Source organism: Oncorhynchus nerka, linkage group LG7 (genome assembly GCF_034236695.1).
Source record: "Oncorhynchus nerka isolate Pitt River linkage group LG7, Oner_Uvic_2.0, whole genome shotgun sequence".
Lineage (NCBI taxonomy): Eukaryota > Metazoa > Chordata > Actinopteri > Salmoniformes > Salmonidae > Oncorhynchus > Oncorhynchus nerka.
This window is the reverse complement of record NC_088402.1, coordinates 95,795,970-95,823,113: the sequence shown is the minus strand read 5'-3', so window position 1 is coordinate 95,823,113 and position 27,144 is coordinate 95,795,970. Positions and strand designations below refer to the sequence as shown.

At 47.4% G+C, this 27,144-nt stretch overlaps 1 protein-coding gene across 1 annotated transcript; it reads right to left on the bottom strand.

Moving 5' to 3' along the window:
• Positions 1-235: 235 nt before the first annotated feature.
• kcna2b (potassium voltage-gated channel, shaker-related subfamily, member 2b) lies at positions 236-3,257 on the bottom strand. Its single transcript, XM_029653840.2, has 3 exons — positions 3,067-3,257; positions 2,381-2,624; positions 236-1,708 (listed from the first exon to the last, which is right to left on the bottom strand). Exons 1-3 carry the CDS (start codon positions 3,255-3,257, stop codon positions 611-613), a joined length of 1,533 nt encoding a protein of 510 aa, XP_029509700.1. The 3' UTR covers positions 236-610.
• Between the last annotated feature and the right edge of the window lie 23,887 nt (positions 3,258-27,144).

Below are 27,144 nucleotides of genomic sequence, written 5' to 3'. Positions count from 1 at the left end.
GGTACGGGGTGGGAGAGAGGAAGTTAAGAAGCTCCTATAGGCTGGCAGTTAGAGCTAATTAGTTATAGGATGAGACGCTGATCTGAGGTCAGTTTTGCAGTATATCTCCTACTGGTTACGGCTAGGATTTGTTCAGGGCAGGCTGATGCTAGATCTGTGCTGACGGTACCAGCGGGCAGTTTGAGCAGAGTGGTCTCGTTTTCCTGTCAGTGTGTTTATATAGTCTAGTACCAGTGGGCAGTTTGGCTACTATTGGACTACTGCAGCGAGCAGAGCTGAGCCTATAGACGACTACTGGACAGCTGAACAGTGACAAAGCCCAGACTAACGCCATGCAGTCACCGAACGGACGCTTCAACTCCCAACGGGAGAAGGAAGGGCAAGGGGTTGAGTTAGGAACAGATCTGTTTTGGGGGGAATGAGATGCCGGATCTCTGCTCTTACCAGAGTTCATGTGATCCATTCTGTACTCCCACAGTAGGGAGTCCAAGCCTTTTCAACATCAGAGAGGAGGGGTTTTACCTCAGTCTTCTCCCCACTCTACTCTTTCCTTCCAGTCCCCCTGCACCTCTACAGCCAAGGAAGTCACTGTGGTAACGCCTGAAGGAGGCTATACATCCGTTCTCATCTTGGTGACGTTGACGTAGTTGGTGTTAGCCAATGTGTTAGAATTAGCTTGCTGATTTGCATTAGCCAACAGGGTGCAGTTTCCTGTCTTGAGGCTCTCTGCTCTGAAGTCCTCAGTGCTGTGGTTCAGTGCAGTTTCCTGTATCTCCATGTAGTCGGACTTACTGAGGGTGGAACCACTCCCGCTGCGGCCGCTCTTCTTCAGGTCCTCGGCTGAGTCGGCCTTGGGGGCAACGGGAGTGTTCAGGTACTGCGCTTGCTCCTCGCCCTCCGTCTCCCGGTGGTAGAAGTAGTTGAAGTTGGACACGATGACGGGGACGGGCAGGGCGATGGTCAGCACGCCGGCGATGGCGCAGAGAGAGCCCACGATCTTCCCGCCGATGGTGGTGGGCACCATGTCGCCGTAGCCGACGGTGGTCATAGAGACCACGGCCCACCAGAAGGCTTCTGGGATGCTGCTGAACTGTGAGTCCGCCTCGTCGGCCTCGGCGAAGTAGACAGCGCTGGAGAAGAGGATGACTCCGATGAAGAGGAAGAAGATGAGCAGACCCAGCTCCCGCATGCTGGCCTTCAGTGTTTGGCCCAGGATCTGGAGCCCCTTGGAGTGTCTGGACAGCTTGAAGATCCTGAACACCCTGACCAGCCGGATGACCCTGAGGATGGCCAGGGACATGGCCTGCTGCCCAGCCTGCCCGTCCTCCGGTTTCTCTGCCAGCTCTGTGCCCAACGTGATGAAATATGGAATAATCGCCACAATATCGATGATATTCATAATGTTACCGAAGAACCCGGCTTTACTAGGACACGCGAAGAAGCGGACGAGGAACTCAAAGGAGAACCAGATGATGCAGAGCGTCTCCAGGATGAAGAATGGATCAGTGAAGTAGGAAGACGTGTAGGAAGAGGTGGAGTTGTTGAAGGGCTGGAACACCTTGTTGCCATCGTCCTCTTCGTCGTTCCGGAACACGGGGAGTGTCTCCAGGCAGAAGGACACGATAGAGATCAGGATCACCATGACGCTGATGATGGCGATGATACGGGCCGCGCCGGAACTCTCGGGATATTCAAACAGCAGCCACACCTGTTAAAGGTCAAAGGTCAATGTTTTTATTCATAAAATGTTACAGCAGACAGCAAATAGTCTCTGAGATGTACTTGATGTTAACAGTTTAGGTTAACTAGACACTAAAATGTGTGACATAAACCTTTACTAGTCCTAATGGACCTGAACCTTAACTAGTCCTGATGGACATGAACCTTAACTAGTCCTGATGGACATGGACCTTAACTAGTCCTAATGGACATGAATCTTAACTAGTCCTAATGGACATGAACCTTAACTAGTCCCAATGGACATGAACCTTAACTAGTCCTGATGGACATGAACCTTAACTAGTCCTGATGGACATGAACCTTAACTAGTCCTGATGCCACTATTTATTTATTCAGGTCCCGTTCGGGTCTCTTATGTTCACCTTAATCCACTGTTCCGCAGCACTGACAGCTGTGTTGAAATGACTACTAGTTTCCAACCTTCAAATTCATCATTTGACAAAAGCATTTGTTTTGATTCACTGGTTTCAACTGGACGTAACCAAGTTTCAGATGAGTTGGGGAGGGAGGTTCAGGGGTACGGGTGGGAGGAGCAATCAAGAAGCAACTCAGTTGCAAGCACCTAAATGTACTTTTCTAATTGTAACTGCAGCCTAAAAAATAAAAACACAAACAAAAAACATACATCATTAAAATGTACCTGTCTCTGGAACTCGTTCTCTGGAAGAGGTCGCTCTTCCTCCTTGATGAAGCCCTCATCCTCCCTGAAGATCTCGATGGCCTCCTCTCCCAGCTCGTAGAAGCGGATCTCCTCAGAGAAGATGTCTAGAGTGACGTTCACCGGCCGACGCAGTCTCCCTCCTGACTGGTAGTAGTAGAGGATGGCGTCGAAGCTGGGCCGGTTCCTGTCGAAGAAATACTCGTTCCTCAGAGGGTCAAAGTACCTGGAGAAAGAGAGGGGGGGGGGGTGTTGAATGATGTTCTAATACTTCATAGATTTTATGGCTGAATATTACAGATTACGACATAGAAATGGAAAGGTAATTTCGGATTGAGCAAACATTTTCAGTGTTTACTGTGAAAGCAGTCTCCACTAACAACAGGAACATTGCTTTTAAATTTCAATCACGCTGTAACGCTGAATTTCTGCAAAACGGATTGAAAAGAGCCCTCAATGTCAGTAGTAGATACAAGCAGAAAGAAATTACAATAGATAGAAAACATTCAACCTTAAAGAGTTATCAGTATAAGAGTACTATCTAACCTCATTCTCTTCTAGGAGTTAACATACAGTATAACCAATATTACTAAAGTACTATAGTTACCTCATTCTCTTCTTGAAGTTAACATACAGTATAACCAATATTACTAAAGTACTATAGTCACCTCATTCTCTTCTTGGGGTCCCCCAGCAGGGTCTCAGGGAACTGGGAGAGGGTCTTCAGTTGAGTCTCGAAGCGCAGCCCAGAGATGTTGACGACCACGCGCTCACAGCACTCGTAGTCCGGTTCTGGTTCGTACGGGTCACCGGGATGGGCCGCCGCCTCGTCCCCCAGGTCACCTGTAGCAACCGTCATGGTGGAGGAAGAGGGCGGAGCCTGCAGCGTTAAGACAGGGAGAGGTCAGAAGGGATGATAGGTTGGGATGATATGGTGATAGGATAAAATGACAGGTTTATAGGATAGGATGATAGGGTTATATGATGATATGATAGGATGATAAGATAGGATGATAGGATGATAGGATGGGATGATAGGATAGGATGATATGATGATAGGATAGGATGAAAGGATAGGATGATAGGATGATAGGATAGGATGAAAGGATAGGATGATAGGATGATAGGATGATAGGATAGGATGATATGATGATAGGATGATAGGATGATAGGATGGATAGGATGATAGGATGATATGATGATAGGATGATAGGATAGGATGATATGATGATAGGATGATAGGATAGGATGATAGGATGATAGGATAGGATGATAGGATGATAGGATAGGATTATAGGATGAAAGGATAGGGTGATAGGATGATAGGATAGGACGATAGGATGATAGGATAGGATGATAGGATAGGACGATAGGATGATAGGATGATAGGATGATAGGATAGGATGATAGGATGATAGGATGATAGGATAGGATGATATGATGATAGGATGATAGGATAGGATGATATGATGATAGGATGATAGGATAGGATGAAAGGATGATAGGATAGGATGATAGGATAGGATGAAGGATGATAGGATAGGATGATAGGATAGGATGATAGGATGATAGGATAGGATGAAAGGATGATAGGATAGGATGAAAGGATGATAGGATAGGATGAAGGATGATAGGATAGGATGATAGGATAGGATGATATGATGATAGGATAGGATGATAGGATAGGATGAAAGGATGATAGGATAGGATGATAGGATGATAGGATAGGATGAAAGGATGATAGGATAGGATGATAGGATGATAGGATAGGATGATAGGATGATAGGATAGGATGATAGGATAGGATGATATGATGATAGGATAGGATGAAGGATGATAGGATAGGATGATAGGATGATAGGATATGATGATAGGATGATAGGATAGGATGATAGGTTGATAGGATGATCGGATAGGATGATAGGATGATAGGATAGGATGATAGGATAGGATGATATGATGATATGATGATATGATGATAGGATAGGATGATAGGATAGGATGATAGGATGATAGGATAGGATGAAGGATGATAGGATAGGATGAAAGGATGATAGGATAGGATGATATGATGATAGGATAGGATGATAAGATAAGATGATGGGATTGGATGATAGGATATGGTGATATGATATGATGATAGGATAGGATGATAAGATAGGATGATGGGATTTGATGATAAAACAGGATAAGATAAAAGGATGGTTAGATATGACTCACAAATTGACAAACACAACCTAAAAACGGTGAATCACGTCACTTCGAACAGGGCTGGTTTCCCGGACACCAATTACCACCTCTATTCCTGGACTGAAAAGCACTTTACTCCATGTTATGTTATTAGATGTTTTTGGGGGATCGTCTCTACATTATGAATAATCCTGTCTGCTTGTATTAAGTGATTACTGGTAATGAGTTCTCTTTCATACGAGCCACTGATCAATAGTATCCCCAGTCAGACCGGATCACCTCTCTTATAGGCCAATAAGACCATCAGGATAACCTGATTAGACACTAAGAGCTCCATCCATTCCATACAATCTCTACGTGATAGATACACTTTGCCTGCGTGCTGAAATGGCACCCTATTCCCTATATAGTGCACTACTTTTGACCAGGGCCAATAGGGTATAACCCTGGTCAAAAGTAGTGGACTAGGGAGCCATTTGGGATGCAGTCAATACATTAGTCTCCAATTACCACATCTATCCAAGGTCTGAGATGGTTCTCTAAATGCTGCAGAGAGGGAAGCATGCAGTTGTTGATGTGTCCATCCTCAATGGCACCCTATTCCCCACCTAGTGCACTACTTCTGCCAACAGCCATATGGGCCCTGGTCAAAAGTAGTGCACTATATAGGGAATAGGGTGCCATATGGGCCCTGGTCAAAAGTAGTGCACTATATAGGGAATAGGGTGCCATAGGGCCCTGGTCAAAAGTAGTGCACTATATAGGGAATAGGGTGCCATAGGGCCCTGGTCAAAAGTAGTGCACTATATAGGGAATGGGGTGCCATTTGGGACAAACTTGGTGTCTATTTTCCATAATGGGGAGCAGATTGGTAATATTTGATCTGTTAAAGGACTGTCTGTAGCAACCGAGAGGAGCTGGGTCTGCATTATTGAAGAAGTCTGAATGAAATATTAAATCAGAGACAAATTGGTTCAGAATTATCCTCGACGGTTATGAATCACAGGCTGACACACTAATATTATATTACCAAGACTTTACCAGTGTCACGGCCGGCGAAAGAAGCGGACCAGACTGGTGAGCGTACATTTTCCTTTTATTTTAATAAATGGCACCAACAAACAAGACACAACCGTGAAGCTTACAGGGCTATAGTGCCACTAACAAAGACAACTACCCACACTGAAAGGAGGGAAAAAGGGCTGCCTAAGTATGATTCCCAATCAGAGACAACGATAGACAGCTGTCCCTGATTGAGAACCATACTCGGCCAAAACATAGAAATAAAGAAACATAGAAAACAAAACATAGAAAACAAAACATAGAATGCCCACCCCACATCACACCCTGACCTAACCAAATAGAGACATAAAACGTCTCTCATACTTAGGCAGCCCTTTTTCCCTCCTTTCAGTGTGGGTAGTTGTCTTTGTTAGTGGCACTATAGTCCTGTAGAACATCATGAGGCTGCCTTGAACAGCAGTAAGGTCATGTAGCTAGTCCTGTAGAACGCCATGAGGCTGCCTTGAACAGCAGTAAGGTAATGTAGCTAGTCCTGTAGAACATCATGACGCTGCCTTGAACAGTGGAAAGGTCATGTAGCTAGTCCCGTAGAACACCATGAGGCTGCCTTGAACAGCAGTAAGGTAATGTAGCTAGTCCTGTAGAACACCATGAGGCTGCCTTGAACAGCAGTAAGGTAATGTAGCTAGTCCTGTAGAACACCATGAGGCTGCCTTGAACAGCAGTAAGGTAATGTAGCTAGTCCTGTAGAACACCATGAGGCTGCCTTGAACAGCAGTAAGGTAATGTAGCTAGTCCTGTAGAACACCATGAGGCTGCCTTGAACAGCAGTAAGGTAATGTAGCTAGTCCTGTAGAACACCATGAGGCTGCCTTGAACAGCAGTAAGGTAATGTAGCTAGTCCCGTAGAACATCATGAGGCTGCCTTGAACAGCAGTAAGGTAATGTAGCTAGTCCTGTAGAACATCATGAGGCTGCCTTGAACAGCAGTAAGGTAATGTAGCTAGTCCCGTAGAACACCATGAGGCTGCCTTGAACAGTGGAAAGGTCATGTAGCTAGTCCCGTAGAACACCATAAGGCTGCCTTGAACAGTGGAAAGGTCATGTAGCGAATTACTGTGAAGACACAGGGCAGGGCAGGGTAGTGGCGGCCCGGCAGATAACTATAGTTTATGATCATAGATCCATGCATACAGACAGAAGGTCTTACTGTGAAGACACAGGGCAGGGCAGGGTAGTGGCGGCCCGGCAGGTAACTATAGTTTATGATCATAGATCCATGCATACAGACAGAAGGTCTTACTGTGAAGACACAGGGCAGGGCAGGGTAGTGGCGGCCCGGCAGGTAACTATAGTTTATGATCATAGATCCATGCATACAGACAGAAGGACGTGGAAGATGGTAGTGTTGGTGTGTCAAACAGTGTTCCTTATGGAAGGTTGTTATTTTACCATGTGGTCACAAAATGATATGGCATTAGTTTGGCTGTCTTCAGCACCACTATTACCACATCTATCTGATGGGGAAGAGCCATTGATACACAAAGTAATGATGATAGTAATAACAGGATCCATTTCAGTCTGAATTTCATCATCCGTGGAATAACACAGTCCTTTCATGGTCTCTGTTAGTGTTTTCAGTAGGGATGAAAACATCAGAGCTATATTATATATGTGACGAGAGACACACACCTGTTCGTCCAAGTGCAGGCAACTATCAAGCATCATCATCATCACCATCATCATCATCATCACCGTTACTATTATCATCATCACCATCCTGTCGTCTGTCTTACTAACCGTGTTCAGTGTGTTTGTCTCTCTATTAGCAGCAGAGAAACCTACAAACCAGGGTAGAACCAGGCTAGAACCAGGCTAGAACCAGTCAGTGCCCGTTAGGAGCGGCAGGTGTCTCTGACAACATGCTCTACTGCCGCGGCACCTCTCTCTCTCCGGGGCGGTTCGTCATATCAGATAGACAGGCAGAACACAGCAGGCTCCATGCACTATGCTCATAGCAGCTCACAGCAGCTGCCGACTCAGTCATAATCAGCCTAGTTAGTCGAGCTCGCCGCTCTCTAGGCATTCAGCATTCAGCATTCAGAAGACATGCAGCAATCACCCTGATGCCGCTCTCCCTGTCGCGGTGCTCCGCCTCGATGCTCTCTCGGCTGGTGAAGGGTTGATACTGGGGACCCGCCGCGATGCTCTCTCCGCTGTGGTTGATGCTGGGGTCCTGACTCGTCTCCTCCTCATAAACGTATCCTTATTTGTTGCTCTCCGCCCTTTCTCTCCGGAGCTCGCTACAAGTTAAACAGACACGATGTATCTAATGTAACCCCGTCCCCTGACTGTCTCTCTCTCTCTCTCTCTCTCTTTCTCTCGCTCTGTTTCTCTCATGTCTCTCACAATTCGCCATCATTCAGCTGGTTGGCGCTAAAACGCACAGGCTGCAGTTGGACATTGTCGCGCATACAAAGAGCCGTTCCGTTCCCCTCTCCGCTCTCCGCCACTCCTCGAGATTCACATTAAAGGGGAAGCGTCGCATGAATAGGCAGAAACGGTTCCTCCGAGTTATTATTAAGAATTGGTAAAAAAATGTCTATCCTGCATCGTCAGCTAGTTGAACTAATGTTAATGCTGTTTCTAAGAGAGACACCTCCATGGCACGATGACCTGTATATGGTAACCTACTAAAAATCAGAACTAAAAACACAACACTAAAACTAAAGAATAGTTGAGCCAAGAAAGACAACTATTTCTGTCTTGAGTTGTTTAAAGAGGATAAACACGCAATGGTAAAGAATGCGCGACAGTTAGAGGTCATCCATATGGTTGCTTTTACTGTCCTACGACGTTACATTTACTCTGTTGTATAGGACATCTGTGTGTACGTGTGCTTGTGCGTGTGCGCGTGTGCGCGCGCGTGCGCGTGCGTGTGTGTGTGTGTGCGTGGCAGTAAACGTGTCCGAGGCGTGAGCAGTGTGTGTGTTTAATATATGCATGAGCTATGAGTGGGCCAGCCAGCCAGGGCTCTCAATAACCATGGCAGTGATTTGTAGCATCTGTCTCTCTGTCGTTAAACCACTACTGTTCTGCCACCTGCAGGCCTGTGTTGAGGCATCAGTTCAGCTGGCGGCTAGCCAAAGTCGGCCAACCCAACGAGTGTGCTCGTACCTTAAAAGACATTCACTTGAAAAAAATGAGAAAAAAGAGACAATAGAACCGCTTGTCCCTTTTGAGACTCCGTACCTCAAATTAGAATGAATCTAAAATAACTCAAGAAATCTGTCATTCATTTTGCAGAGGACATCTTAGTCGGGCAATTTCACATCTAACTAAGATGATTGGTGCAGTATTTCTAAATGAAAAAAATGTGTATGAAAACTAGCCCTGTCCCTTTCAATGACAACAAACACTTTACTGAAGAATCCCTACCGTTGACCAATCACTGACGAACGGGCGTTGACATCGGCTTGCCTCAAGAAAAATGTTGTTTGCCCTAATAACCGAAAAAGCCCCTACCGAAGTCTAAAACGAACAACAACATCCCAAAATGTCCTCCTAATATATGCACACCATCCACTGGGCACAGCAGGCTGGGCAGCATCTCCTACTGGAGGGTTGATCTATCTACAGCACCTCCTACTGGAGAGTTGATCTCCCTACAGCACCTCCTACTGGAGAGTTGATCTACAGCACACAGTATCTACAGCCCCTCCTACTGGAGAGATGATGTATCTACAGCACCTACTGGAAAGTTGATCTATCTACAGCACCTCCTACTGGACAGATGATGTATCTACAGCACCTCCTACTGGAGAGATGATGTATCTACAGCACCTACTGGAGAGTTGATCTATCTACAGCACCTCCCACTGGACAGATGATGTATCTACAGCACCTACTGGAAAGTTGATCTATCTACAGCACCTCCTACTGGAGAGATGATGTATCTACAGCACCTCCTACTGGAGAGTTGATCTAACTACAGCACCTCCTACTGGAGAGTTGATCTATCTACAGCACCTCCTACTGGAGAGTTGATCTATCTACAGCACCTCCTACTGGAGAGTTGATCTATCTACAGCACCTCCTACTGGAGAGTTGATCTATCTACAGCACCTACTGGAGAGTTGATCTACCTACAGCACCTCCTACTGGAGAGATGTTGTATCTACAGCACCTCCTACTGGAGAGATGATGTATCTACAGCACCTACTGGAGAGTTGATCTATCTACAGCACCTCCCACTGGACAGATGATGTATCTACAGCACCTACTGGAAAGTTGATCTATCTACAGCACCTCCTACTGGAGAAATGATGTATCTACAGCACCTCCTACTGGAGAGTTGATCTATCTACAGCACCTCCTACTGGAGAGTTGATCTATCTACAGCACCTCCTACTGGAGAGTTGATCTATCTACAGCACCTCCTACTGGAGAGTTGATCTATCTACAGCACCTCCTACTGGAGAGTTGATCTATCTACAGCACCTCCTACTGGAGAGTTGATCTATCTACAGCACCTCCTACTGGAGAGTTGATCTATCTACAGCACCTCCTACTGGAGAGTTGATCTATCTACAGCACCTCCTACTGGAGAGTTGATCTATCTACAGCACCTCCTACTGGAGAGTTGATCTATCTACAGCACCTCCTACTGGAGAGTTGATCTATCTACAGCACCTCCTACTGGAGAGTTGATCTATCTACAGCACTTCCTACTGGAGAGATTATCTATCTACAGCACCTACTGGAGAGTTGATCTATCTACAGCACCTCCTACTGGAGAGATGATGTATCTACAGCACCTCCTACTGGAGAGATTATGTATCTACAGCACCTCCTACTGGAGAGATGATGTATCTACAGCACCTCCTACTGGAGAGTTGATCTCCCTACAGCACCTCCTACTGGAGAGATGATGTCACTGGTTGGTCACTGGTTTCTACCAGTGTGTTATCGGGAGATCTCTTCATAACTATATACATTCACTGTTGCTAGTAAAGGCATCCAAAGGGTAGGTTCAACAGAGCAAATGAAATGTGACCATTTATCTATAAGTCAAACATCATCAATGATTATATTAAGGCTAATAAAGCATTAAGGAAGCCATCAACAGCTATTGTTTCAAGTCAATCCAGGGTTCAACCAATAATAAACCATACATATTGGCCTTGGGTTTAAAGCTTCAAGTTAGTATTGAATCTGTTGGATTCAGGTCTCAATTTCAACCAACAATCTAAGTAAAAAAATTTAAAAAATAGGTACTGAATCAAATAAAACTGTAAAGCGCATTTAAAGTTTAATTTTTATTTAGTCCTTTTCTTTTAACATTAGATTTTTGGTTAAGATGGAGATGTGACTTGAAGCTTGAAACCCTAAGCCAGACTTAGTCAGTTGCACAAAATATATACAGTGGGGAGAACAAGTATTTGATACACTGCTGATTTTGCAGGTTTTCCTACTTACAAAGCACGTAGAGGTCTGTAATTTTTTATCATAGGTACACTTCAATTGTGAGAGACGGAATCTAAAACCAAAATCCAGAAAATCACATTGTATGATTTTTAAGTTATTCATTTCAATGACACCCTGGGAACAGCGTGTTAACTGCCTTGTTCAGGGGCGGAACGACAGATTTTTACTTTGTTAGCTCGGGGATTTGATCTTGCAACCTCTCTGTTACTAGTCCAACACTCTAACCACTAGGCTACCCCCTTTAAATCAAATCAAATCAAATGTCATTTGTTACATGCGCTATACAACGGTTACTTACAAGCCCTTAACCAACAATGCAGTTTAATAAATAGAGTTAAGAAAATATTTACAAAATAAACTAGAGTAAAAAATTTAAATAAAAAGTAACACAATAAAATAACAATACCGAGGCAATGTGGGGGGGTACAGGTTAGTTCAAATGTTGATATTTGGTTGAGTTGACAACCAAACGCAATTCAATATCACTTTGCAATACTGTAAATAACCTATTAACTTCTCGACCAGTTAACAAATTACATGTTGGATTCGGGTCCCCATCTAAACTAAAAATTGAAGCAAAATAATAGGATTAAGCTAGTGGGTCAGATGGATCTATCCAAGCAGTAGAAACATCTCCTTTAAATGTTGATATTTAGTTGTGTTGTCAACCTTACACAATTCATTATGACTTTTGTAACACAGCAAATAGAATTCAACACCCTTTGAGTGGGTGAAAAAAGGTTGAAATCTCATTGGTACATTCTTTATATATGTATGCTGAAACATGAGATGAGGTCAGATTGGTTTTGCTTGGTCAGATTAGTAGACTGAAACATGAGATGAGGTCAGATTGGTTTTGCTTGGTCAGATTAGTAGACTGAAACATGAGATGAGGTCAGATTGGTTTTGCTTGGTCAGATTAGTAGACTGAAACATTTGATGAGGTCAGATTGGTTTTGCTTGGTCAGATTAGTAGACTGAAACATTTGATGAGGTCAGATTGGTTTTGCTTGGTCAGATTAGTAGACTGAAACATGAGATGAGGTCAGATTGGTTTTGCTTGGTCAGATTAGTAGACTGAAACATTTGATGAGGTCAGATTGGTTTTGCTTGGTCAGATTAGTAGACTGAAACATGAGATGAGGTCAGATTGGTTTTGCTTGGTCAGATTAGTAGACTGAAACATGAGATGAGGTCAGATTGGTTTTGCTTGGTCAGATTAGTAGACTGAAACATGAGATGAGGTCAGATTGGTTTTGCTTGGTCAGATTAGTAGACTGAAACATGAGATGAGGTCAGATTGGTTTTGCTTGGTCAGATTAGTAGACTGAAACATGAGATGAGGTCAGATTGGTTTTGCTTGGTCAGATTAGTAGACTGAAACATTTGATGAGGTCAGATTGGTTTTGCTTGGTCAGATTAGTAGACTGAAACATTTGATGAGGTCAGATTGGTTTTGCTTGGTCAGATTAGTAGACTGAAACATGAGATGAGGTCAGATTGGTTTTGCTTGGTCAGATTAGTAGACTGAAACATTTGATGAGGTCAGATTGGTTTTGCTTGGTCAGATTAGTAGACTGAAACATGAGATGAGGTCAGATTGGTTTTGCTTGGTCAGATTAGTAGACTGAAACATGAGATGAGGTCAGATTGGTTTTGCTTGGTCAGATTAGTAGACTGAAACATGAGATGAGGTCAGATTGGTTTTGCTTGGTCAGATTAGTAGACTGAAACATGAGATGAGGTCAGATTGGTTTTGCTTGGTCAGATTAGTAGACTGAAACATGAGATGAGGTCAGATTGGTTTTGCTTGGTCAGATTAGTAGACTGAAACATTTGATGAGGTCAGATTGGTTTTGCTTGGTCAGATTAGTAGACTGAAACATTTGATGAGGTCAGATTGGTTTTGCTTGGTCAGATTAGTAGACTGAAACATGAGATGAGGTCAGATTGGTTTTGCTTGGTCAGATTAGTAGACTGAAACATTTGATGAGGTCAGATTGGTTTTGCTTGGTCAGATTAGTAGACTGAAACATGAGATGAGGTCAGATTGGTTTTGCTTGGTCAGATTAGTAGACTGAAACATGAGATGAGGTCAGATTGGTTTTGCTTGGTCAGATTAGTAGACTGAAACATGAGATGAGGTCAGATTGGTTTTGCTTGGTCAGATTAGTAGACTGAAACATGAGATGAGGTCAGATTGGTTTTGCTTGGTCAGATTAGTAGACTGAAACATGAGATGAGGTCAGATTGGTTTTGCTTGGTCAGATTAGTAGACTGAAACATGAGATGAGGTCAGATTGGTTTTGCTTGGTCAGATTAGTAGACTGAAACATTTGATGAGGTCAGATTGGTTTTGCTTGGTCAGATTAGTAGACTGAAACATTTGATGAGGTCAGATTGGTTTTGCTTGGTCAGATTAGTAGACTGAAACATGAGATTAGGTTAGATTGGTTTTGCTTGGTCAGATTAGTAGACTGAAACATGAGATTAGGTCAGATTGGTTTTGCTTGGTCAGATTAGTAGACTGAAACATGAGATGAGGTTAGATTGGTTTTGCTTGGTCAGATTAGTAGACTGAAACATTTGATGAGGTCAGATTGGTTTTGCTTGGTCAGATTAGTAGACTGAAATATGAGATTAGGTCAGATTGGTTTTGCTTGGTCAGATTAGTAGACTGAAACATTTGATGAGGTCAGATTGGTTTTGCTTGGTCATATTAGTAGACTGAAACAGTATGAGAAGGAATGAGATGAGAGAAGATATGATCAAATCAACTTTATAATCCACTACGGAAATGGCCTTCAACACGATAACACAGTTATTAACTCCAGTAAACCCAATAGAATAGGTCCTGTGTGGCTCTGTTGGTAGAGCATGACACTTGCAACACCAGGGTCATGGGTTTGATTCCAATGGGGGACCACTATGACAATGTATGTATTCACCTCTGTAAGATGCTCTGAGCTTCTTCTAAATGTTAAATCCAGTGGATATGGAGTCACTGGGAAGAAGAGTTCATAATGTAACGCTGTTCTGACAGATCTCTCCAATACCAGAGGGCAGGGCTCTCTTCCTGGTCTGAGACTCCTTCCACTCTCACTGTCCCAGGTGCCTCAGGGCTGAGACTCCTCCCCCTCGAATTGTCCCAGGTGCCTCAGGGCTGAGACTCCTCCCCCTCTCACTGTCTCAGGGCTGAGACTCCTCCCCCTCTCATTGTCTCAGGGCTGAGACTCCTCCCTCTCTCATTGTCCCAGGTGTCTCAGGGCTGAGATTAGAGATTAGATTGAGATGGCAGAGACTATCGTCGGTTTGTGATGTACACAGTTTGAAAACGCACAGAAACCAGCGTATGAACGTTTATTTTCTATATTATAGTTGTGCCTGAATCACATTGTATTTATAAAACAGGGTTTAGATGGTATTGTTACAATCATTGACTGTATATGTTTGTAATCCACTATTATTTAGGGCTGAATCCTCCAATGATTTCCATTGGGACTTCCTTATGCTTGTTGCCACCAGCAGGAGGCGCAGGAGCACAGCGGTTTGCTTCTCCCCTTTGCTGTTATATGCTGATTGTAATTCACCCAGGCTCGAACTTTGCTGTCCCAAGGAACGTCTGGAGGGCGGAGTTAACCGTGATGGAACGTCTGGAGGGCGGAGTTAACCGTGATGGAACGTCTGGAGGGCGGAGTTAACCGTGATGGAGAGGTCTGGAGGGCGGAGTTAACCGTGATGGAATGTCTGGAGGGCGGAGTTAACCGTGATGGAATGTCTGGAGGGCGGAATAGAATCTGGTTTGAAGAAGATCCAATCACTTTGGATCCCTTTTTTTGGGGGGGGGGGGGGGGGGGGGGTCTCCAATTCAGGATCCACATTCGGAAAGTATTCAGACCCGTTAACGTTTTCCATGTTTTGTTACGTTCCAGTCAGGTTTGATGGGGAGCGTTGCTGAACAGATATTTTCAGGTCTCTCCAGAGATGTTTCGATCGGGTTCAAGTCCGGGCTCTGGCTGGGCCAATCAAGGACATTCAGAGACTTGTCCTGAAGCCACTCATGAGTTGTCTTGGCTGTGTGCTTAGAGGCGATGTCCTGTTGGAAGGTGAACCTTCAACCCAGTCTAAAGGCCTGATTCGTGGACTGCTGCAGAGATTGTGTCTTACTACTGGAAGGTTGTTTTCCGAATGTTCTCCCATCTCCACTGAGGAACTCGGGTTCTTGATCACCTTCCTGACCAAGGCCCTTCTCCCTCGATTGCTCAGTTTGGCCGGGCGGCCAGCTCTAGGAAGAGTCTTGGTGGTTCCAAACTTCTTCCATTTAAGACTGGTGGAGGCCACTGTGTTTTTGGGGACCTTCAATACTGCAGACATTTTTGGGTACCCTTCCCCAGATCTGTGCCTCGACACAATCCTGTCTCCGGGCTCTACAGACAATTCCTTCGACCTCATGGCTTGGTTTTTGCACTGACATGCACTGTCAACTGTGGGACCTTATAATGACAGTATGTGTGCCTTTGCAAATCATGTCCAATCAATTGAATTTACCACAGGTGGACTCCAATCAAGTTGTCGAAACATCTCAAGGATGATCAATGGAATCAGGAAGCACCTGTGCTCAATTTCGAGACTCGGAAAAAGGGTCTGAATACTTATGTAAAGAAGTTTTTTTTTTTTCCCCCAATAAATTAACAAAAATGTCTAAAAACCTATTTTTCTTTTGGCATTAATGATTAATGAGAACAAATAAATATTGCATCCATTTTTAAATAAATATGTAACGTAACAAAATGTGTAAAAAGTCAAAGGGTCTGAATACTTTCTGATTGAACTGTGTGTATGAACATTTGAATACTGTACATATAAGAACACATAAAACATAATAATATACAGTACCAGTCAACAGTTTCGTTCAAGGGTTTTTCTTTATTTTGCAAAACTGTCATCAAGGCCTACTTTGAAGAATGACAAAAAATAAAATATATTTTGATTTGTTTAACACATTTTTTTTTGTTCCTAGAACCTAGAACCAACAAACACCCAAGCAGCCCAGGATACCAAGCAGCCCAGGTTACCAAGCAGCCCAGGTTACCAAGCAGCCCAGGATACCAAGCAGCCCAGGTTACCAAGCAGCCCAGGATACCAAGCAGCCCAGGATACCAAGCAGCCCAGCAGCCCAGGATACCAAGCAGCCCAGGATACCAAGCAGCCCAGGGTACCAAGCAGCCCAGGATACCAAGCAGCCCAGGATACCAAGCAGCCCAGGATACCAAGCAGCCCAGGGTACCAAGCAGCCCAGGATACCAAGCAGCCCAGGATACCAAGCAGCCCAGGATACCAAGCAGCCCAGGTTACCAAGCAGCCCAGGGTACCAAGCAGCCCAGGATACCAAGCAGCCCAGGTTACCAAGCAGCCCAGGATACCAAGCAGCCCAGGTTACCAAGCAGCCCAGGTTACCAAGCTCCCCATTAGAGTCAAACACCCAAGCAGCCCAGGGTACCAAGCAGCCCAGGATACCAAGCAGCCCAGGATACCAAGCAGCCCAGGGTACCAAGCAGCCCAGGGTACCAAGCAGCCCAGGATAACAAGCAGCCCAGGTTACCAAGCAGCCCGGGTACCAAGCAGCCCAGGTTACCAAGCTCCCCATTAGAGTCAAACACCCAAGCAGCCCAGGTTACCAAGCAGCCCAGGATACCAAGCAGCCCAGGTTACCAAGCAGCCCAGGTTACCAAGCTCCCCATTAGAGTCAAACACCCAAGCAGCCCAGGGTACCAAGCAGCCCAGGATACCAAGCAGCCCAGGATACCAAGCAGCCCAGGATACCAAGCAGCCCAGGATACCAAGCAGCCCAGGATACCAAGCAGCCCAGGATACCAAGCAGCCCAGGGTACCAAGCAGCCCAGGGTACCAAGCAGCCCAGGATACCAAGCAGCCCAGGATACCAAGCAGCCCAGGTTACCAAGCAGCCCAGGTTACCAAGCTCCCCATTAGAGTCAAACACCCAAGCAGCCCAGGTTACCAAGCAGCCCAGGATACCAAGCAGCCCAGGTTACCAAGCAGCCCAGGTTACCAAGCTCCCCATTAGAGTCAAACACCCAAGCAGCCCAGGATACCAAGCAGCCCAGGATACCAAGCAGCCCAGGATACCAAGCAGCCTAGGGTACCAAGCTCCCCATTAGAGTCAAACACCCAAGCAGCCCAGGGTACCAAGCTCCCCATTAGAGTCAAACACCCAAGCAGCCCAGGGCACCAAGCTCCCCATTAGAGTCAAACACCCAAGCAGCCCAGGATACCAAGCGGCCCAGGGTACCAAGCTCCCCATTAGAGTCAAACACCCAAGCAGCCCAGGGTATCAAGCTCCCCATTAGAGTCTAATACCCAAGCAGCCCAGGTTACCAAGCGGCCCAGGTTACCAAGCTCCCCATTAGAGTCAAACACCCAAGCAGCCCAGGGTACCAAGCTCCCCATTAGAGTCAAACACCCAATCAGCCCAGGGTACCAAGCTCCCCATTAGAGTCAAACACCCAAGCAGCCCAGGGCACCAAGCTCCCCATTAGAGTCAAACACCCAAGCAGCCCAGGGTACCAAGCTCCCCATTAGAGTCAAACACCCAAGCAGCCCAGGGTACCAAGCTCCCCATTAGAGTCAAACACCCAAGCAGCCCAGGTTACCAAGCAGCCCAGGATACCAAGCAGCCCAGGTTACCAAGCTCCCCATTAGAGTCAAACACCCAAGCAGCCCAGGGTACCAAGCAGCCCAGGATACCAAGCAGCCCAGGATACCAAGCAGCCCAGGATACCAAGCAGCCCAGGATACCAAGCAGCCCAGGATACCAAGCAGCCCAGGGTACCAAGCAGCCCAGGGTACCAAGCAGCCCAGGATACCAAGCAGCCCAGGATACCAAGCAGCCCAGGTTACCAAGCAGCCCAGGTTACCAAGCTCCCCATTAGAGTCAAACACCCAAGCAGCCCAGGTTACCAAGCAGCCCAGGATACCAAGCAGCCCAGGTTACCAAGCAGCCCAGGTTACCAAGCTCCCCATTAGAGTCAAACACCCAAGCAGCCCAGGATACCAAGCAGCCCAGGATACCAAGCAGCCCAGGATACCAAGCAGCCTAGGGTACCAAGCTCCCCATTAGAGTCAAACACCCAAGCAGCCCAGGGTACCAAGCTCCCCATTAGAGTCAAACACCCAAGCAGCCCAGGGCACCAAGCTCCCCATTAGAGTCAAACACCCAAGCAGCCCAGGATACCAAGCGGCCCAGGGTACCAAGCTCCCCATTAGAGTCAAACACCCAAGCAGCCCAGGGTATCAAGCTCCCCATTAGAGTCTAATACCCAAGCAGCCCAGGTTACCAAGCGGCCCAGGTTACCAAGCTCCCCATTAGAGTCAAACACCCAAGCAGCCCAGGGTACCAAGCTCCCCATTAGAGTCAAACACCCAATCAGCCCAGGGTACCAAGCTCCCCATTAGAGTCAAACACCCAAGCAGCCCAGGGCACCAAGCTCCCCATTAGAGTCAAAAACCCAAGCGGCCCAGGGTACCAAGCTCCCCATTAGAGTCAAACACCAAAGCAGCCCAGGGTACCAAGCTCCCCATTAGAGTCAAACACCCAAGCAGCCCAGGGTACCAAGCTCCCCATTAGAGTCTAATACCCAAGCAGCCCAGGATACCAAGCGGCCCAGGGCACCAAGCTCCCCATTAGAGTCAAACACCCAAGCAGCCCAGGGCACCAAGCTCCCCATTAGATTCAAACACCCAAGCAGCCCAGGATACCAAGCGGCCCAGGGTACCAAGCTCCCCATTAGAGTCAAAAACCCAAGCGGCCCAGGGTACCAAGCTCCCCATTAGAGTCAAACACCCAAGCAGCCCAGGGTACCAAGCTCCCCATTAGAGTCAAACACCCAAGCAGCCCAGGGTAGCAAACTCCCCATTAGAGTCAAACATCCAAGCAGCCCAGGGCACCAAGCTCCCCATTAGAGTCAAACACCCAAGCAGCCCAGGGTACCAAGCTCCCCATTAGAGTCTAATACCCAAGCAGCCCAGGGTACCAAGCTCCCCATTAGAGTCTAATACCCAAGCAGCCCAGGGTCCCAAGCTCCCCATTAGAGTCAAACACCCAAGCAGCCCAGGGTAGCAAACTCCCCATTAGAGTCAAACATCCAAGCAGCCCAGGGCACCAAGCTCCCCATTAGAGTCTAATACCCAAGCAGCCCAGGGTCCCAAGCTCCCCATTAGAGTCAAACACCCAAGCAGCCCAGGGTAGCAAACTCCCCATTAGAGTCAAACATCCAAGCAGCCCAGGGCACCAAGCTCCCCATTAGAGTCAAACACCCAAGCAGCCCAGGGTACCAAGCTCCCCATTAGAGGCAAACACCCAAGCAGCCCAGGGTACCAAGCTCCCCATTAGAGTCAAACACCCAAGCAGCCCAGGGCACCAAGCTCCCCATTAGAGTCAAACACCCAAGCAGCCCAGGGTACCAAGCTCCCCATTAGAGTCAAACACCCAAGCAGCCCAGGGTACCAAGCTCCCCATTAGAGTCTAATACCCAAGTAGCCCAGGGTACCAAGCTCCCCATTAGAGTCAAACACCCAAGCAGCCCAGGGTACCAAGCTCCCCATTAGAGTCAAACACCCAAGCAGCCCAGGGTACCAAGCTCCCCATTAGAGTCTAATACCCAAGCAGCCCAGGATACCAAGCGCCCCAGGGTACCAAGCTCCCCATTAGAGTCAAACACCCAAGCGGCCCAGGGCACCAAGCTCCCCATTAGAGTCAAACACCCAAGCAGCCCAGGGTACCAAGCTCCCCATTAGAGTCAAACACCCAAGCAGCCCGGATACCAAGCGGCCCAGGGTACCAAGCTCCCCATTAGAGTCAAACACCCAAGCAGCCCAGGGTACCAAGCTCCCCATTAGAGTCAAACACCCAAGCAGCCCAGGGTACCAAGCTCCCCATTAGAGTCTAATACCCAAGCAGCCCAGGTTACCAAGCGGCCCAGGTTACCAAGCTCCCCATTAGAGTCAAACACCCAAGCAGCCCAGGGTACCAAGCTCCCCATTAGAGTCAAACACCCAAGCAGCCCAGGGTCCCAAGCTCCCCATTAGAGTCAAACACCCAAGCAGCCCAGGGTAGCAAACTCCCCATTAGAGTCAAACACCCAAGCAGCCCAGGGTACCAAGCTCCCCATTAGAGTCAAACACCCAAGCAGCCCAGGATACCAAGCGGCCCAGGGTACCAAGCTCCCCATTAGAGTCAAACACCCAAGCAGCCCAGGGTACCAAGCTCCCCATTAGAGTCAAACACCCAAGCAGCCCAGGGTACCAAGCTCCCCATTAGAGTCTAATACCCAAGCAGCCCAGGTTACCAAGCGGCCCAGGTTACCAAGCTCCCCATTAGAGTCAAACACCCAAGCAGCCCAGGGTACCAAGCTCCCCATTAGAGTCAAACACCCAAGCAGCCCAGGGTACCAAGCGGCCCAGGTTACCAAGCTCCCCATTAGAGTCAAACACCCAAGCAGCCCAGGGTACCAAGCTCCCCATTAGAGTCAAACACCCAAGCAGCCCAGGGTACCAAGCTCCCCATTAGAGTCAAACACCCAAGCAGCCCAGGGTACCAAGCTCCCCATTAGAGTCAAACACCCAAGCAGCCCAGGGTACCAAGCTCCCATTAGAGTCAAACACCCAAGCAGCCCAGGGTCCCAAGCTCCCCATTAGAGTCAAACACCCAAGCAGCCCAGGGTAGCAAACTCCCCATTAGAGTCAAACATCCAAGCAGCCCAGGGCACCATGCTCCCCATTAGAGTCAAACACCCAAGCAGCCCAGGGTACCAAGCTCCCCATTAGAGGCAAACACCCAAGCAGCCCAGGGTACCAAGCTCCCCATTAGAGTCAAACACCCAAGCAGCCCAGGGCACCAAGCTCCCCATTAGAGTCAAACACCCAAGCAGCCCAGGGTACCAAGCTCCCCATTAGAGTCAAACACCCAAGCAGCCCAGGGTACCAAGCTCCCCATTAGAGTCTAATACCCAAGTAGCCCAGGGTACCAAGCTCCCCATTAGAGTCAAACACCCAAGCAGCCCAGGGTACCAAGCTCCCCATTAGAGTCAAAACACCCAAGCAGCCCAGGGTACCAAGCTCCCCATTAGAGTCTAATACCCAAGCAGCCCAGGATACCAAGCGCCCCAGGGTACCAAGCTCCCCATTAGAGTCAAACACCCAAGCGGCCCAGGGCACCAAGCTCCCCATTAGAGTCAAACACCCAAGCAGCCCAGGGTACCAAGCTCCCCATTAGAGTCAAACACCCAAGCAGCCCAGGATACCAAGGGGCCCAGGGTACCAAGCTCCCCATTAGAGTCAAACACCCAAGCAGCCCAGGGTACCAAGCTCCCCATTAGAGTCAAACACCCAAGCAGCCCAGGGTACCAAGCTCCCCATTAGAGTCTAATACCCAAGCAGCCCAGGTTACCAAGCGGCCCAGGTTACCAAGCTCCCCATTAGAGTCAAACACCCAAGCAGCCCAGGGTACCAAGCTCCCCATTAGAGTCAAACACCCAAGCAGCCCAGGGTACCAAGCGGCCCAGGTTACCAAGCTCCCCATTAGAGTCAAACACCCAAGCAGCCCAGGGTACCAAGCTCCCCATTAGAGTCAAACACCCAAGCAGCCCAGGGTACCAAGCTCCCCATTAGAGTCAAACACCCAAGCAGCCCAGGGTACCAAGCTCCCCATTAGAGTCAAACACCCAAGCAGCCCAGGGTACCAAGCTCCCCATTAGAGTCAAACACCCAAGCAGCCCAGGGTCCCAAGCTCCCCATTAGAGTCAAACACCCAAGCAGCCCAGGGTAGCAAACTCCCCATTAGAGTCAAACATCCAAGCAGCCCAGGGCACCATGCTCCCCATTAGAGTCAAACACCCAAGCAGCCCAGGGTACCAAGCTCCCCATTAGAGGCAAACACCCAAGCAGCCCAGGGTACCAAGCTCCCCATTAGAGTCAAACACCCAAGCAGCCCAGGGCACCAAGCTCCCCATTAGAGTCAAACACCCAAGCAGCCCAGGGTACCAAGCTCCCCATTAGAGTCAAACACCCAAGCAGCCCAGGGTACCAAGCTCCCCATTAGAGTCTAATACCCAAGTAGCCCAGGGTACCAAGCTCCCCATTAGAGTCAAACACCCAAGCAGCCCAGGGTACCAAGCTCCCCATTAGAGTCAAACACCCAAGCAGCCCAGGGTACCAAGCTCCCCATTAGAGTCTAATACCCAAGCAGCCCAGGATACCAAGCGGCCCAGGGTACCAAGCTCCCCATTAGAGTCAAACACCCAAGCGGCCCAGGGCACCAAGCTACCCATTAGAGTCAAACACCCAAGCAGCCCAGGGTACCAAGCTCCCCATTAGAGTCAAACACCCAAGCAGCCCAGGATACCAAGCGGCCCAGGGTACCAAGCTCCCCATTAGAGTCAAACACCCAAGCAGCCCAGGGTACCAAGCTCCCCATTAGAGTCAAACACCCAAGCAGCCCAGGGTACCAAGCTCCCCATTAGAGTCTAATACCCAAGCAGCCCAGGTTACCAAGCGGCCCAGGTTACCAAGCTCCCCATTAGAGTCAAACACCCAAGCAGCCCAGGGTACCAAGCTCCCCATTAGAGTCAAACACCCAAGCAGCCCAGGGTACCAAGCGGCCCAGGTTACCAAGCTCCCCATTAGAGTCAAACACCCAAGCAGCCCAGGGTACCAAGCTCCCCATTAGAGTCAAACACCCAAGCAGCCCAGGGTACCAAGGTCCCCATTAGAGTCAAACACCCAAGCAGCCCAGGGTACCAAGCTCCCCATTAGAGTCAAACACCCAAGCAGCCCAGGGTACCAAGCTCTCCATTAGAGTCAAACACCCAAGCAGCCCAGGGTACCAAGCTCCCCATTAGAGTCAAACACCCAAGCAGCCCAGGGCACCAAGCTCCCCATTAGAGTCAAACACCCAAGCAGCCCAGGGTACCAAGCGGCCCAGGTTACCAAGCTCCCCATTAGAGTCAAACACCCAAGCAGCCCAGGGTACCAAGCTCCCCATTAGAGTCAACCACCCAAGCAGCCCAGGTTACCAAGCTCCCCATTAGAGTCTAATACCCAAGCAGCCGAGGATACCAAGCGGCCCAGGGTACCAAGCTCCCCATTAGAGTCAAACACCCAAGCAGCCCAGGGTAGCAAGCTCCCCATTAGCGTCAAACACCCAAGCAGACCAGGATACCAAGCGGCCCAGGGTACCAAGCTCCCCATTAGAGTCAAACACCCAAGCAGCCCAGGGTACCAAGCTCCCCATTAGAGTCAAACACCCAAGCAGCCCAGGGTACCAAGCTCCCCATTAGAGTCTATTACCCAAGCAGCCCAGGTTACCAAGCGGCCCAGGGTACCAAGCTCCCCATTAGAGTCAAACACCCAAGCAGCCCAGGGTACCAAGCTCCCCATTAGAGTCAAACACCCAAGCAGCCCAGGGTACCAAGCGGCCCAGTTTACCAAGCTCCCCATTAGAGTCAAACACCCAAGCAGCCCAGGGTACCAAGCTCCCCATTAGAGTCAAACACCCAAGCAGCCCAGGGTACCAAGGTCCCCATTAGAGTCAAACACCCAAGCAGCCCAGGGTACCAAGCTCCCAATTAGAGTCAAACACCCAATCAGCCCAGGGTACCAAGCTCCCCATTAGAGTCAAACACCCAAGCAGCCCAGGGCACCAAGCTCCCCATTAGAGTCAAACACCCAAGCAGCCCAGGGTACCAAGCTCCCCATTAGAGTCAAACACCCAAGCAGCACAGGGCACCAAGCTCCCCATTAGAGTCAAACACCCAAGCAGCCCAGGGTACCAAGCTCCCCATTAGAGTCAAACACCCAAGCAGCCCAGGGTACCAAGCTCCCCATTAGAGTCTAATACCCAAGCAGCCCAGGGTACCAAGCTCCCCATTAGAGTCAAACACCCAAGCAGCCCAGGGTACCAAGCGGCCCAGGTTACCAAGCAGCCCAGGGTACCAAGCGGCCCAGGTTACCAAGCGGCCCAGGGTTCCAAGCGGCCCAGGGTACCAAGCGGCCCAGGTTACCAAGCGGCCCAGGGTACCAAGCGGCCCAGGGTACCAAGCTCCCCATTAGAGTCAAACACCCAAGCAGCCCAGGGTACCAAGCGGCCCAGGGTACCAAGCGGCCCAGGGTACCAAGCTCCCCATTAGAGTCAAACACCCAAGCAGCCCAGGGTACCAAGCGGCCCAGGGTACCAATCTCCCCATTAGAGTCAAACACCCAAGCGGCCCAGGGTACCAAGCAGCCCAGGGTACCAAGCGGCCCAGGGTACCAAGCTCCCCATTAGATTCAAACACCCAAGCAGCCCAGGGTACCAAGCTCCCCATTAGAGTCAAACACCCAAGCAGCCCAGGGTAACAAGCTCCACATCAGAGTCTGGAGTTAGGACACCTGCAAAAAAGAAGGCTGATATGGATGATTTAATTCAGGGAGAAGTGGAGAAAAGTCCCCCTAATGAGCCATCCAGACCGAAACCATTGATGAATGGCGGAACATGAATGATTGAAATAATCTATTTTTGAGTAGCCTATATTATCTGGTTCATAGAGAGACATTCTGTGTATGTTAGCATTAACCTCTGTCGCTAACATGGCTTTTCAAGAGAATTAGCAATCTGCAGATAATCTCACTTTAATGCAAAATCTTGATACACGTCCTAAACAAAACCCGCCTTCGAGACATAAACTCAGTTCCCTTAAACCCAGCGATTAGAAAACATTGTACCATGAACCTTTTTCAAATCGTTAATCAGGCTAAAGTGCTCTGGGACCCTCGTTCCAAGCCTCCAGGAATATTACAAGGTCATCTGAATATTCATAGCATTATTTTTAAGTGTGAACAGGTGGAACATTTATTGACTGACTCTATTCTCTTATCTGTTTTCCTGAGACATGGCTGAAAAAATCTTCTCCTATTTATATATTCCATATACACATATTGTTAAGAAGTTAACCGAATCTATGGTCTACGTCTCTAAATGGTTGGCTGATTCTCAGCCTGTATTTAAATATTTACAAGACTGTTTGTATGTTCTTCTCTATGAAATCCGTTGATTCTTCTCAACAAACTGATGTTGTCAATTTGGAGAAACTTCAAGTGGTGTCTAACTTCAGGTATCATCATTTTGGAGAAACTTCCAGTGGTGTCTAACTTCAGGTATCATCATTTTGGACTCCCAATATTGAAGAAACAAGTGAAGAAGATGGTCAGGTTTATCAAGGCCTTTCCTTCCTCTGGAGGCCTGCCTCCTGCATGCTATGATCGTCTCTTATCTGAGACATTGTGTCACGTTCTGACATTAGTTCCTTTGTTTTGTCTTTGTTTAGTGTGGTCAGGGCGTGATTTAGGGTGGGCAGTCTATGTTCTTTTTTCTATATTTTGGGATTTTCTGTGTTTGGCCTGGTATGTTTCTCAATCAGAGGCAGCTGTCAATCGTTGTCCCTGTTTGAGAACCATACTTAGGTAGCCTGGTTTCTCCTTTGAGTTGTGGGTGATTATTTTCTGTTTGTCACCTTTGAGAACTGTTTTGTTTTTCCTTTGTTATTTTGTTTAGTGTTCTCGGTTGAATAAATATATGATGAACACTTACCACGCTGCGCATTGGTCCGATCTCTCCTCCTCCTCCTCAGACGAAGAAGACGAGCGTTACACTTTGACACATATGCTGGTAACAAGCAGGAGCTACTTTTTTTTTAAACCAATTCAATCACGCCACAAACATTTAAGATTTTTGTTTTATAACAAAACAAACAGTTACCACCATTGTCACATCGATTCACAAACATAATTTATTCCATCTGGACAGCTTGCAGCAGTATGTAGATGCCTTGTCTTTAAGACCCTGCATGGTTTTGCCCCTCCACCCCTACGCCGGCATATCCTGCTCAAGGAAAGCACCTCCAGGATAACAAGGGCAGTAATTATTATGAATTATTAGTATTATGAAAACATGGCTGAAATCTATCCAAGCCTGTACACATGAGTTATCTGTGGTTCCTGTAAGACGGCAGCTGATTATAGTGCTTTTATTATGAAAACATGGCTGAAATCTATCCAAGCCTGTACACATGAGTTATCTGTGGTTCCTGTAAGACGGCAGCTGATTATAGTGCTTTTATTATGAAAACATGGCTGAAATCTATCCAAGCCTGTACACATGAGTTATCTGTGGTTCCTGTAAGACGGCAGCTGATTATAGTGCTTTTATTATGAAAACATGGCTGAAATCTATCCAAGCCTGTACACATGAGTTATCTGTGGTTCCTGTAAGACGGCAGCTGATTATAGTGCTTTTATTATGAAAACATGGCTGAAATCTATCCAAGCCTGTACACATGAGTTATCTGTGGTTCCTGTAAGACGGCAGCTGATTATAGTGCTTTTATTATGAAAACATGGCTGAAATCTATCCAAGCCTGTACACATGAGTTATCTGTGGTTCCTGTAAGACGGCAGCTGATTATAGTGCTTTTATTATGAAAACATGGCTGAAATCTATCCAAGCCTGTACACATGAGTTATCTGTGGTTCCTGTAAGACGGCAGCTGATTATAGTGCTTTTATTATGAAAATGTTGTTGTTGTTATAAACACATTGTATTGGATGTAATGTCTTGGTATTTTGTATTGTTTTTATGAGTATTTGTATTTCCATCGTGGCTGTGTAATTGCCCTTACCTACCCTGGGGCTACGGGTGCAAATGAGTTAGTTAGTAGTTAGTTAATTAGTTAGGCTAACACCGGCACATTTACGTGAATGTTGAATTACTGTAATATTGATTTTGATTAATGTCCCCTATAAATATATAAACAATAAATCAATTAACATGTCTGAGCCGTCGAATTGGGACTCCACTTTGTCCCTGTACTGTCGTTTTCCCTCTCTGATTGCCTTACGGAGGGCATAGCTGGTCTGTTTGTACATGTCCATATTCCCAGTCACCTTGCCATGTTAAATGCGGTGGTTTGCGCTTTCATAGTCCAGTGTAGTTCCTT

Excerpts from the sequence above, each read along its gene's own strand:
- kcna2b (XM_029653840.2), bottom strand. The coding sequence starts at position 3,257 with ATGACGGTTGCTACAGGTGACCTGGGGGACGAGGCGGCGGCCCATCCC. Across the intron at positions 2,625-3,066 it reads GACCCCAAGAAGAGAATGAG|GTACTTTGACCCTCTGAGGA; the intron begins GTGACTATAGTA and ends CTCTTTCTCCAG. Across the intron at positions 1,709-2,380 it reads AGAACGAGTTCCAGAGACAG|GTGTGGCTGCTGTTTGAATA; the intron begins GTACATTTTAAT and ends GACCTTTAACAG.